A 12,220-nucleotide genomic window follows, 5' to 3' on the forward strand; every position below is an offset into this window, starting at 1 on the left:
CGAGCGTCGTCCAGAAGCGTGTTATCTATCTATAATAGTTTGAATTTCAGAAGGATGTTATCTATTTGCAATGATTTTTGGCTCTATTTGTTAGTATGTTTTACGGGTAATTATTTATTTATTTATTTGAAAAATTGTTATAATATATTATAAAGTTTGTGGTTTTGATTATTTGAAGAACGTTTTGCATTTGTTTATTAAACTATGAGAAGTATTAGAGAACCAAAAAAAAATAAATTGTATGAATTTTAATCTCGATGATTTACGACAGTTCTAAGAATTGGTGTAGATTTTAATCAATCTGTTTGTAAACAGAAAAATGTTATGGAAGTCAAAGAGGATATATAGCCGTGAATAAACAATTCAAAAAAAAAAACACATGGGCCCCGCCACTCCTCATCTTCCTCCGCCTCCGTGACGAGTGCCAACTACGCGCCAGTACTCTTCAATCTTCCTCCTACGTACGTGCGTCCTCCGTCTGTGTCCATACGTAGTTACGTACCTCGAAAAATGCCCTCCTCCCCTCAACCCGGCCTTTCTTTTCAAAGATTCAAAATCATATTTCCTCTCACTCTCACTCTCACTCTCTCTCTCTCTCTCCTCTTTCCTCTGGCACGGTTCGTTTAAACCGGAAAAAAGATAGAAAGATATTCTCCAAACACCGTCTCTCGGTCCGCACGGCTTCTCACAAAAGCTCCCTCACCTCCTATATTTTTTCAAAATCTTCAAGCTAAAATTCAAAAAAAAAAAAAGGTATAATATTTGGGAAGCTTAGTTAGTAGACTGACTGTACGGACGGCGGAGCTGGGAGTAGGGGAAGCGGAAACGTAACGATTAGATCGCAGAAGATCTTCGGAGGAAGATGAATGTGGTGGGGAGACAGATGTCGCGATCCAATTCGTCGTCGCACCACCAGCGTCAGTACTCGGACCACTTGATCGACGCCTCGTCCTCTAATAAGTGGCTCCAATCGGCAAGTCTCTCTCAGGTGCTCCATTTCTTTGAAAACTTAAAAAGCTTTTGATTGCAGACGGGTAGTTCATGAATGTGATTGTGACGTCTTCCAAAACGTAGTCGTTTCATGCGCAGGACTTTGGGTTCTTTGGTGGAGGACTTCAGGGCTCGAGAATGAGCCGGCACGTGGCGGTCAACCCTTCGACGCCTCCGGGTTCGCGGTCCTCGAGCATGAGAAAGAACGGCGACGATCAAGTCTCGCCGAGCGAGTTCAGCCCAGGGTTGCTCGATCTCCATTCCTTCGATACTGAGTTGTTACCCGAGGTGAGGCTCTGTCTTCCGAAAATGTAGTTTAACTATGGCGTTTTTCGGCATCAGATGTTTGATAGTTTTCTTGTGTGATAGAGAGGCTGTTGAAATGAAACAAGAACCGTAGCTAAAAATAAGGGTGTGGGTTAAAATTGGGTTTTCTTTAGATGACACAAATTCCAGATTTTCACCATCAAAATTTGATGACGTTTTGGCAATTGCACGAATTGGATTTTGTACCTTCTGATCTTTGTAAAGCACATTTTGAGCTTTAAATAGTTTCTGCTGTCTAAGGTTTTTTCACTTCAATAACCAGCCAGAGTTCCACCCTTTTGCGTTGTGCTTGTAAGCACAACATCCTTGTTGATTTGGAAACTCTATAATTAATTGAAACATTAATAGATAGTTGGATTGCATGTTTTCGAGTACCACTTTCTGGATTAGGCTGGACTTGCTCGTCTTGTTTGTATTGTTTTCATGCAAATTATTCAATTTTAGAGCTTTCAAATGTTCAATAGCAATGGTATAGAGCCTCTTATGATGGCTGGTCGCTACTTTCTCCATGGTTTTATTTTCCAATCTAAAGTTGGGTGATCAAATCACCATATGTAGATAACACTAGTTATTTTTTTCTTCTTCTTCTTATTATCATCTAACTTGTACCTCACATTTGTCTGCTTTGATTAAACATTTTTTTATCTCTAATTTTTTGTTGTGGGTAAATTTATGAGAACTTACTTACCAAAAAAGAAAAACGACAACTTGGTCAGACTAAGTGTTAATAAGCTGTTAACTGATGTTTTTGTGCCCCCCTTCGCTAGATGCCGGTCCCAGGCCTTTATGATGGATCGCAACTTCATCCAACTCTTCATGGTACGAGTTTTGAAGACTCTGAGCCATTTGTTTCCACCAACAGACTGACAAACAGGCCCCGAGGTTTGCCTGAGAATAATCTTCTCAAAAGTTTATCAGTGGATAAAGAAAGGGCCAACAATGTTGCTAAGATCAAAGTTGTGGTATGTCTCTTTTGATACAATTTGAAAGCTTTTCTTACTCTTTACAGTGTGACAAGTGGTGACTTTTGATTTCTTGAACAAAGAACACTCGGACTAGATTAATCAAGCACTGCTTGTAGTAAGATGTGCATGTTGTAAAGAAACTTCAAAATGGAGCTGCATAATCACGACTATGCCTGGAAGTGCACCGTGCATTTGTGCTGTGTTTGACCACCTCTTTTCTTCTGATGAAATTACTATTAGTAATTGTCACTGCAGGTGCGGAAGAGGCCACTGAATAAAAAGGAAATGGCGAAGAAAGAGGAAGACATTATTACCACAGAACCAAATTCCAATTTTCTTACAGTTCATGAAACAAAACTCAAGGTGAGCACTTGCTGGGTCATTTTCTTCTTTGGCATTTGTCATGATGTCAATATCTAGTGGCATTTCCCTTTTTCTATTTTTATTTGGTCATATAAAGGTCAAAGCCCCAGATCCCACTCACCTGCACATATGCCTTCACCTTTTCTTGTATTCCTGTGTGGGAATATGCTGATGTTTGGCTGAGGCTAATGAACTCGTTTCAGTTAAAATTGTGAGAGTTCTAAGACAACTGGACTTAGGTTTAGAAGTTGGAACCTAATCGTGAGGCATGTTTTGAATGCCTAACTCGATAGAAAAGATTGTTATTGTTTTCTACTTGAACTGGTGTAAGATAATGAGTATTTCTAATATTTGTTTGTACAAGAACTTTGATTTCCTTTTTATTATTCAATGCCTATATGTGAAATTGAAACTGAAGAACTTGGGAGTCTTTGAATGCCTAATTAGAAAGATGTGATTTATACTTCTCTATGTTAATAGTGGTGGTATATACCAGGTGGAGCTGTGTTCAAACTCTGAACTATTTTAACTCAATGACTATGTTGCTTATCGGAAATTCTATATAGGTTAAGTGGACTGTAGGGCCTGATCTATTCCGAAGTCTAATTCACCCATTTCTGCAGGTTGACTTAACAGAATATGTTGAAAAGCATGAATTTGTTTTTGATGCCGTGCTGAGTGAAGATGTTTCAAATACTGAAGTGAGTATATTACAAGACTTGGTCTACATTACGATGATCTGTAAGCTGGGTTTACTGGATCTCTTGTTTTGTTACTGTAGGTGTACTCTGAGACTGTGGAGCCAATAGTTCCCCTGATTTTCAATCGAACTAAAGCAACCTGCTTTGCATATGGGCAAACAGGCAAGTGGTTAGGTCTTCTGAATTGAGAAAAGTTCATGTAGATCATATGACCGACTTACAACTAGATATTTACTAACATGATTAATCTTTTCCCTGCATTTAGACTTAGAAATTAATTTTAAAGATCTCTTTGCAAAAAAATTTCAGCTTGAGAAAATTATCTGCTTGTTATTTGTTCTTTCCGTGTGAATGGGAAATACTAGAAGTTTTGAGCAAACAAAGAGAACCTATTTCTTCTTTCTTATATTGTTGTGCACTTGCTTGTTTTTTTTTCCCCCATATCTTGTTCTTATTTTTTTTTTAAATATTATTTTGGATCAGCATAAATTTATTATATTTGCGTGTTCAGGGAGTGGCAAGACTTACACGATGCAACCACTGCCCCTCAAAGCTTCCCAAGATATTTTAAGCTTAATGCACCACACATACCGGAACCAAGGTTTTCAATTATTTGTCAGTTTCTTTGAGATATATGGTGGGAAACTTTTTGATCTCCTCAATGATCGCAAGTAAGTTTTTTATCCTCTAGGATATATATGCATTCAGGTTTTCAGGTTCATTTTCCTAAATGAATTCTACTTTTGGCAGAAAGCTTTGCATGAGGGAGGATGGGAAACAGCAGGTGTGCATTGTGGGTTTGCAAGAATACAGGGTATCAAATGTTGAGACGATCAAGGAGTTCATTGAAATAGGAAACACTACTAGAAGTACAGGTACAACTGGTGCAAATGAGGAATCTTCCCGGTCGCATGCTATACTTCAGCTTTGTATCAAGAGATCAGCTGATGGGACTGAATCAAAGCCTGCACGACTTGTAGGCAAGCTATCTTTTATAGATCTTGCTGGAAGTGAACGTGGTGCAGATACTACTGATAATGATAAACAAACAAGGTAGGAATATGTTTTCTTGAAACCTGAGTATCATAATAATTTGATACTTCAATACAGTAACAGTGTTGGATAGTTATTGCTAGGAGATATTCCCTGCCAGAAACTGGACCAAGTTACCTACACTTGATTTGATTGTTATTTATTTTGTGACTGTCCATAACTGCCACTGTTCAACAGTCTGACTTGTGGTGAGTTTACCCGTACTTTTAATCATTGTATTTATTTTATATTTTGGCTGCAGAATGGAAGGTGCTGAAATCAATAAGAGCTTACTTGCTTTGAAAGAATGCATTAGAGCTCTTGACAATGACCAGGGTCACATTCCTTTCAGAGGGAGTAAGTTGACTGAAGTTCTTAGAGATTCATTTGTTGGAGACTCGCGCACTGTTATGATATCATGCATTTCACCAAGCTCAGGATCATGCGAACACACTTTGAACACACTAAGATATGCTGACAGGTATATATATTATTGTCCAAAAATGGAAGTGAGGAATTAGATCTATTACTTCTTATATTTCTGATTATGTATATTTATATTCCAGAGTGAAAAGTCTATCGAAAGGGAACAGCACCAAGAGGGATCCGTTGTCTTCATCTTTAAACCTTAGAGACTCAACTGCATTGCCCTTGTCTTCAGCTTTATCAGCTGAATCAATTTTTGAGGATAACACAACTTATGTACCCCATGACAAGAACAGATTTGGCTGGTCCAAACAGATTGAAAGAGAACCCTCCCCACCATTTAACGTGGACCGTATTCCTAGTGGGAGGATGGAGGGAAGTTTGCCTGCAGGTGTATATTCAGATTATTACAAAGGTCAGAGAGCTAGTCAAAATGACATGACTGAAGATGATTTTGATTACTCTCAGCAGGCCTATGAACACGAGAAACCGCCGCGTGTGAATAATAAGAAGATAGAGACCTACCATAAATCAATTTTTGAGGATAAGAGGAAGATTGACACTCAGATGAAATGGAGGGATATGTCGGATTTTGAAGCCAACATTTCCGGTTCTGATGATGATCTTAATGCCCTGCTAAAGGTAAACCACATTCTAGGTATCAAGTATTGATTTTTATTTCAATCATTCAATTGCTAAGTGAAATGCTGACATGCTCGATATCAGGAAGAGGAAGACCTTGTAACTGCTCACCGTAGACAAGTGGAAGAGACAATAGACATTGTTAGGGAGGTCAGTAACAATTTCTTTTTGACTCAATTATTCTTATTTGGACTTTTTCAGATTGTAATCATTTATACAGGAGATGGATCTGCTGGTTGAAGCTGATCAGCCAGGCAATCAACTGGATGATTATATCTCCAAGTTAAATGCCCTTCTTTCACAGAAGGCTGCTGGAATTCTTCAACTGCAGACCCAGTTGGCCCAATTTCAGAGGCGTCTGAATGAGTATAATGTTTTGGTCTCTTCTGGTAATTGAATTCATTAGGGGGGAGACTGATGATGAAAAAAAAAACCATTGTTTGATATGGAATGGATTTTGTTGAGCAATTGTTTTGTGTTGCTCAGTTTCTTCCTTGGAAGTTTGGTTTCCATTATATCGAGCCTAGTTTCTGGCTCAACGCTGTTGTTGTTTTGACCTGAGCTAGCGGAAACTTGATCTGTAAATATATCTGCTCACTTGCACTTTCTGTAATGCTCTGCGGCAGTATAATTTGTCAGCAGTGGAAACACCCTGCTTGGGTTATTGAGTTTGTTAACATAGAGCTATAAATCACCAGTTAAACGGCTTTTGTGTAATGGACCATGCTTGACTTGAAACTTGAAAGTGATGGATTCAATTTGCTATTTGTTCCCTAACAAACCTTTTTTCCTTACTATCTTTGTCGTTTTGTTCTTATTACTGTACTTTCTTTTGCTTATCTCTATTATTTGCTCAATGACCTGAAGAACTGATTTTCTAAAGACCCGCAGTCCTAAATTAGGAAAGTTATCCCATATCCACATGAGTTTTGGTCCGGTGAAAATTAAAGACTCGAGTTTCTAATTTTGATAATTAAGAATTTAAGTTTTAACCATTTAATATAAAGGTTTTGATGTCGAGTTTTTAACAATAGAAGTGTTAGATGACATCTTGCTCATGTAACATGAATGAAATTGTGTAAAGCGTATTAAAAAGTCCCGTCATAATTATGTCATAAACAAAACAACATAAAATATGAAAAAAAAAAAAAAAAAAAGGGTTGGAAAGGCCTACGTACCACTCAAATTACTACCAAATTTACAATGTTTTTTCAAATTTTCAATTGGGATAATGTCCCCCTAAACTACTAAAAAATTGTCAATTTTTTTCTTGAGGCTAAAAAAGCTGACAATAACCATATAGATTTTTGAATAAGACAAAAATATCCTTATAAATTTAAAATAATAATAATAATAATAAAAGAAAATTTTTAATTTTTTTAAACGGAAAATTTTATTGAAAAAACGATATTTAAAAAAAAAAAATTTATAAAACAGCATTTTTTTTTTTAAATCGAAAAATTTTAAATTTTTATTATAAAAAGGGAATTTTTTTTTTTTTTAAAAAAAAAATTTGGCCAGCCCATAGATTTTTTTTTTTAATTTTTTTTAGAATTTAGTATTTTTGTTTTTATTTTATTAAGGGTAATTTCCTCATTCGGCAAGCATCGACAATTTTTGGTAGTTAAGGGCATTGTCAATTGTTTTTATTTTAGGCAAGGATAGAGTGGTGGCTCCATCCTCAAATCATGTGGAGGCCAGGGACGATACCCCTTGCAAGGCTTGCATGGGTGGATAGGGTTGCTCTAGGTATAAGGACCTAAGGCTATCATTGGGTAGTTTTTCCATGGTCATAATAAGTTTGGAAGATGATAGAGTCCCAGCGTACTTGCCTAACTTCAGTTTAATTTTTGCCTTACTCTTTTATTTAAAAATAATAAATAGAAAATGAAAAACATGTTTAAAGCAATAATATCTATTTTTGATCTTACATTTATTTTGTATTTTTTTTAAAAAATACAAAATGATATTTTTCTTCATACAAAATGCTTAATTAAGAAGGACAAAAAATAGGTATTATTCCTTCACACATTTTTTTCATTTGCTATTTAGTTTTTTTTTTTTTAAATAAAAAAAAAAAGACAAAAGTTGGACTTAAGTTGGGCAAATAAGTTGGGTACCTATCATCCCTTTATATGTTTTGATCGGATATTTTGATGTAATTAGGTCAGCTGTTTTAGTTTTTGTACAATCTCCATATATAATAGCTTAATTTATATCTTTCTTGAGCTGTATGTTATTGTCTGACCTTACAGCTTTAAACCACAACTCTTGCATCTCCAAATACATTTACAGTAGCGGAGATTTCGCAATCAATGAAAAATTGGATGACTTCTTTAGCATAAAGTGTGTGAACTTGCATTTATAACAGGCAAATAAGCTGGATTTACTTAGTAATGCTATTGCCTACCAGTTTTCTGCTTCAACTGTGTTTTCAAAACTTATAAATTGTGCAACAACACCATAGCAAATATCCTTATTAATCATATAGAAAGAATGTTTATTATATAAGTAAACTAATTGAAATAGAAATATGTTTAGATATAAAAATGAATTTTCTGTAAAAGTTTTTGTAGGTGTAGTATTTCTCTCAAGTAAATTAAACGCATCTAGCTACCACATGTATGATATAGAGACTTTCCATGATTACAGTACTCCTTGGGAACTTTTTCCATTGTCGGCCCTAGGATGTTTTGGCTGGATATTCTAATGTAATAAGGTCAAGTGTACGTTGCAGTTATTATGCAGTTTTGAATGATAAAACCACCCTCCATAATAGTTTTATCTTCCTTAGGTTATAATTAATGTGTTTTACTGCCCTAAAAGAAGCTTGTAATTAAGCAAGTCTGCTTTAATGTCATTGATAAAAATTCTTGATTCCGTCCCTAATCATAATCCTTATTGCTATAGGATTACACACAATAATACGACAAGAATCTAGAACTGTCCTAGTCACGTCACTAGTAGGAACTCCTTGATCATCGCTTTCAAGACATGTTGTACCAAAATCTTCGATTAGTCAAATTTCGAAGTCGGCTGAATCAGCCAGAAAACTCTAATCTAGTTCTTTCAAAGCCACAATTGGTACAGAACAACACAGAATATATACGTAATTACATAATTCTGATTTAAATCGGGACAAAAATTGCAATATTTAAAGCTAGAAAACAAGCTGCAAACAACCCCAACTCACTCCACTTTCTTGAGATAAGAGATTATAATCTTTGTGAGGCTAATTCTCCATCTAATTACAATTAATAATGAAGATGGCCCATGCCCACCAATAAATATAGACCACGTACGTTTTCCCACAATACAGGGCACATAAGATGGTGACAAGTTGCTGATTTTCGTTTTCATGATAATTCTATCACATGGGATCGATGAGCAAATTGATCTTGAAGATGGAAGATGATTGGTTGAGTATCTAATCCACACGTTGGAACCCATTGTGTTGGAGTTGTTTATCAAACTTAGACCTTATGAAAACACGTACACCGCCATTAATTTTTCTTTAAAAAACACACCACTCCGACCTTTTTAATTAATTATATAATTTAACCGACCCAATCAGAGAAGGCAGTTCTTAACAAACCAATCAGAGTCGCTGTCAACCAACCAATCAGAGAGTCATCACTATCTAGCTTTGGTAATAGGACAAATGTAAGCTTACATAATTAAACATGATTATTGACCAGAGCTCGCATAATCAATAGATAGCTTGAGTTAGACGTAAAATAATATTTATATTTTTTTATTTTTGCTAAATCAACTCGATCTTTCTTTGAGATTCCATTAATTAATTAAAGCCAAATTTATTGTCAAGGATCATAATAAAGAAAATTTAAAAGAAAGGGTAAATTTCTGGTATTTCCTTTCCTTAATTAGGCAAAAATATAAGGAGAAGAAACACACTGAGATAACTAAAAAGAAAACAAATGATAGAAGAAAGCCCTCAAGGGAGTAGGGGTGGGCATGCATTAGAGGTGGCGTTGGAGAAAATGGGCTTTCTATTTTTCGTATTCGCCTATATATATATATGATAGAAAGTTAGAATTACCTCCGACTTATTTTTGATTGAGGTAATTTCCTACCACCTCTACTTTCGAAATGCAATCTTTTTATTGGATCGATCAAACTTGCAATAATGACTGTTTTGTATTTGTTTAAGGTTGCGACCCTACTTTTATTTAAGCGCAATAAAGACGGCTTAACCAATCATAAATTGTATTTTTCAGTATTCTCAATAAAATAAAATAAAATACTCATTGAGTGATTTTTCTTTAGTTTTCCTTTATACTCGGAATGGCTGTCTTAGCTGATTCTGTGTCTAAGCATGGGGAATGTTTTCATTGGAGTTCCAGCCAATGGCAGCACATGACTAGGAGAACGAATCAGAATGTGCCCTATCATATCAAAAGTAATCTTAATGAAGTCCGGTAGAGGAGGAGGAGTTCAAGATTCTGATTTGGAGAATCCATTGGACAGGAAACGCCAGACGGTCAGGTGCAGTGTATGACTTTTCGCGTACGTGGAGCGCCATCTGGATAGAAGAATTGATAGATAGATATATAGGAGGTGGAGGTTGCCCCCTGAACAACCATACATGCAGCTTCTGTATACCTGATGGTAACGACTATCGACCGTTGGGCCCAGGCCACACCTACGTAGATTGGAAAAATTCGTGTGGGACGTTGCATTAATGTGTCGCTAGATATGTTACGAACATTCGAGGTTAAAATCTTCTTCTTCTTCTTCCTAAAATCTCATGTTCAGGATGTTTCAGCCTTTCAATCGTTGACTTCAATTACAACCATCAAAATGCTCCCGAAGATCTAGCATGTTGTCTATTCAACCTCTCTCTCTCTCTCTCTCTCTCTATATATATATATATATATAAAAAGAGAGTAATACTACAGGGATCTTAGAATCTTCCAAAAGTTGTTCCAAATGTGATGTAGTTTTTTAAAATCACCAATAGATTACAAATCAATAAATCATATCTCAAATTTAACAGTGATTTTAAAAGTCACATCATATTTGAGATTACTCTAGGAGGACTCTAAGAAGACTTATAGCATTACCCATATATATAAGAAAAATAATAAGACAATAGGAAGGAAAATTATACCAATAATTAAGGATAATATAATGCTTAATTAATGTACAATAAAATTTTACAACTTTTGTCTCTTCTAAAGAAAATCTAAAATTGTTGAATTTGTTTAGGGGATATACTTGAATCTTTCCCTTTCGAGAGGCAGATGACACAAGTCGTTATCATTATATTGCTTAGATAGTTAGAAATAATCGGTTAGGATAAATTCATCCATGTTATGATTCAACATATTGGAGCCTATTAAGGTCTTTTGACGTTGTATTAAAAGTTCAAGATCTTTTTATTTTTTATTTTTTTAATTTTTTGAGCAGTTTACAATTAGGTAAATGGAAAGGGTTATATGGGGCTTTCCACCATTGATCCTAATCGAATTAAAAATGGATAAGTATTGGAAATAAATGCTTCTAAATTCAGACTCCAAAGCGGCTTAACAAAAATTAGCTCCCTTTGAAAACTTTTGTAGCAATCCAATCTTGGATTTGCTGGATTTTCATGATGGTATTGTCGATGACAGATGAAAAATGTAAGTTGAAAGTTAGATGTGTCTGATTTATGAGTAATTCTAGATGACCTATTTGTATTCTACTTGTGTCTTATTAAGAATAATGTGGCTATTAAAATCACTATTTGATCAAAATTCAATAATGATCAATCACAAGCTCAATAGTGATTTTAATATTCACATCATTCTTAGTAAGACACAAATAGACCATCTAGAATTATTCCTGATTTATAGCAAGGATGATGAGTAATTAATCACCTTCTAAAAACACACATACAACTGCAACCTTCAATTAGGGCCATATTCACTTCCAGATTACTTGTTATATTAAACTGACATTTATTTTTAGAGTATTTAATTTTTATAAGCATTTTTAATAAAGTTAAGAGAGTAAATAATTTTCTCATGCATTTCATATTGAAAGAACATATGTCAATTTAATATAATGGTTAAATTTTTTTTTTTAATCTAATTGGAAAGAGAACTTTATCCAAATAAAGCTCGAAAAATGTCAAAAGTCCAACCCTTTTACAACTTTGCACCCTTGCCGACTTGTGATTAGAAGGGATTTAATGCAATACAATATAATATTTTGCTCCAATCACTTGCTGATAGGTGTAAAAAATTATATAAAAAAGATAATAAAATTTGCATGGTTAGCAATTAGTCATAAACCTTTGCAGGATGATGCGACATATGTGTGTTTTATTGAATGTGAACCACAAGATCCTCATGACTAGTTATCTTATAATAAAGAGAGTGATAAACATTTGGTCCGAATAAATCCAAAAGTCACTTCAAAAAAAAAAAAAAAAATCCAAAAAGTGACGAAAGCTCCCTAATCTATGACGGTAAAAAAACAAAAAGATCTTCAAAAAATATTATCCGAATTAAGTAAAAATTACTAAAAATCAACCGACAGAGCTCTAATTAGGAGGAGACAAAGCATAGATGATAGAGTATATAAACCTGCTCCCCACGCTCCTAACAGCACTCCAAAAGTTGGCCTTAACACGTGGCCGAATAGCAGAGCGCCAGATACGTGGCGATGCCGTGTTGTGCCAACGCACGAGCAGTCTTCGCCCAAAAGTAAAGGCAAAAGCAAATCGGATACCGAGGGACCGAATCTAAGCCTCTCATTTATGCGCTCACT

At 35.2% G+C, this 12,220-nt stretch overlaps 1 protein-coding gene across 1 annotated transcript; it reads left to right on the plus strand.

Annotated features, from left to right (window-relative positions):
* The first annotated feature begins 557 nt into the window (after positions 1–557).
* On the plus strand, positions 558–6,240 carry LOC132165623 (kinesin-like protein KIN-13B). The gene is made up of 12 exons (XM_059576261.1): positions 558–988; positions 1,075–1,278; positions 2,085–2,279; positions 2,538–2,645; positions 3,269–3,346; positions 3,427–3,512; positions 3,862–4,017; positions 4,097–4,399; positions 4,641–4,859; positions 4,945–5,446; positions 5,531–5,596; positions 5,667–6,240. Exons 1-12 carry the CDS (start codon positions 863–865, stop codon positions 5,841–5,843), a joined length of 2,220 nt encoding a protein of 739 aa, XP_059432244.1. The 5' UTR covers positions 558–862; the 3' UTR covers positions 5,844–6,240.
* The last annotated feature ends 5,980 nt before the right edge of the window (positions 6,241–12,220 follow it).

This window comes from Corylus avellana, chromosome ca11 (genome assembly GCF_901000735.1).
Source record: "Corylus avellana chromosome ca11, CavTom2PMs-1.0".
In the NCBI taxonomy this organism is placed as follows: domain Eukaryota; kingdom Viridiplantae; phylum Streptophyta; class Magnoliopsida; order Fagales; family Betulaceae; genus Corylus; species Corylus avellana.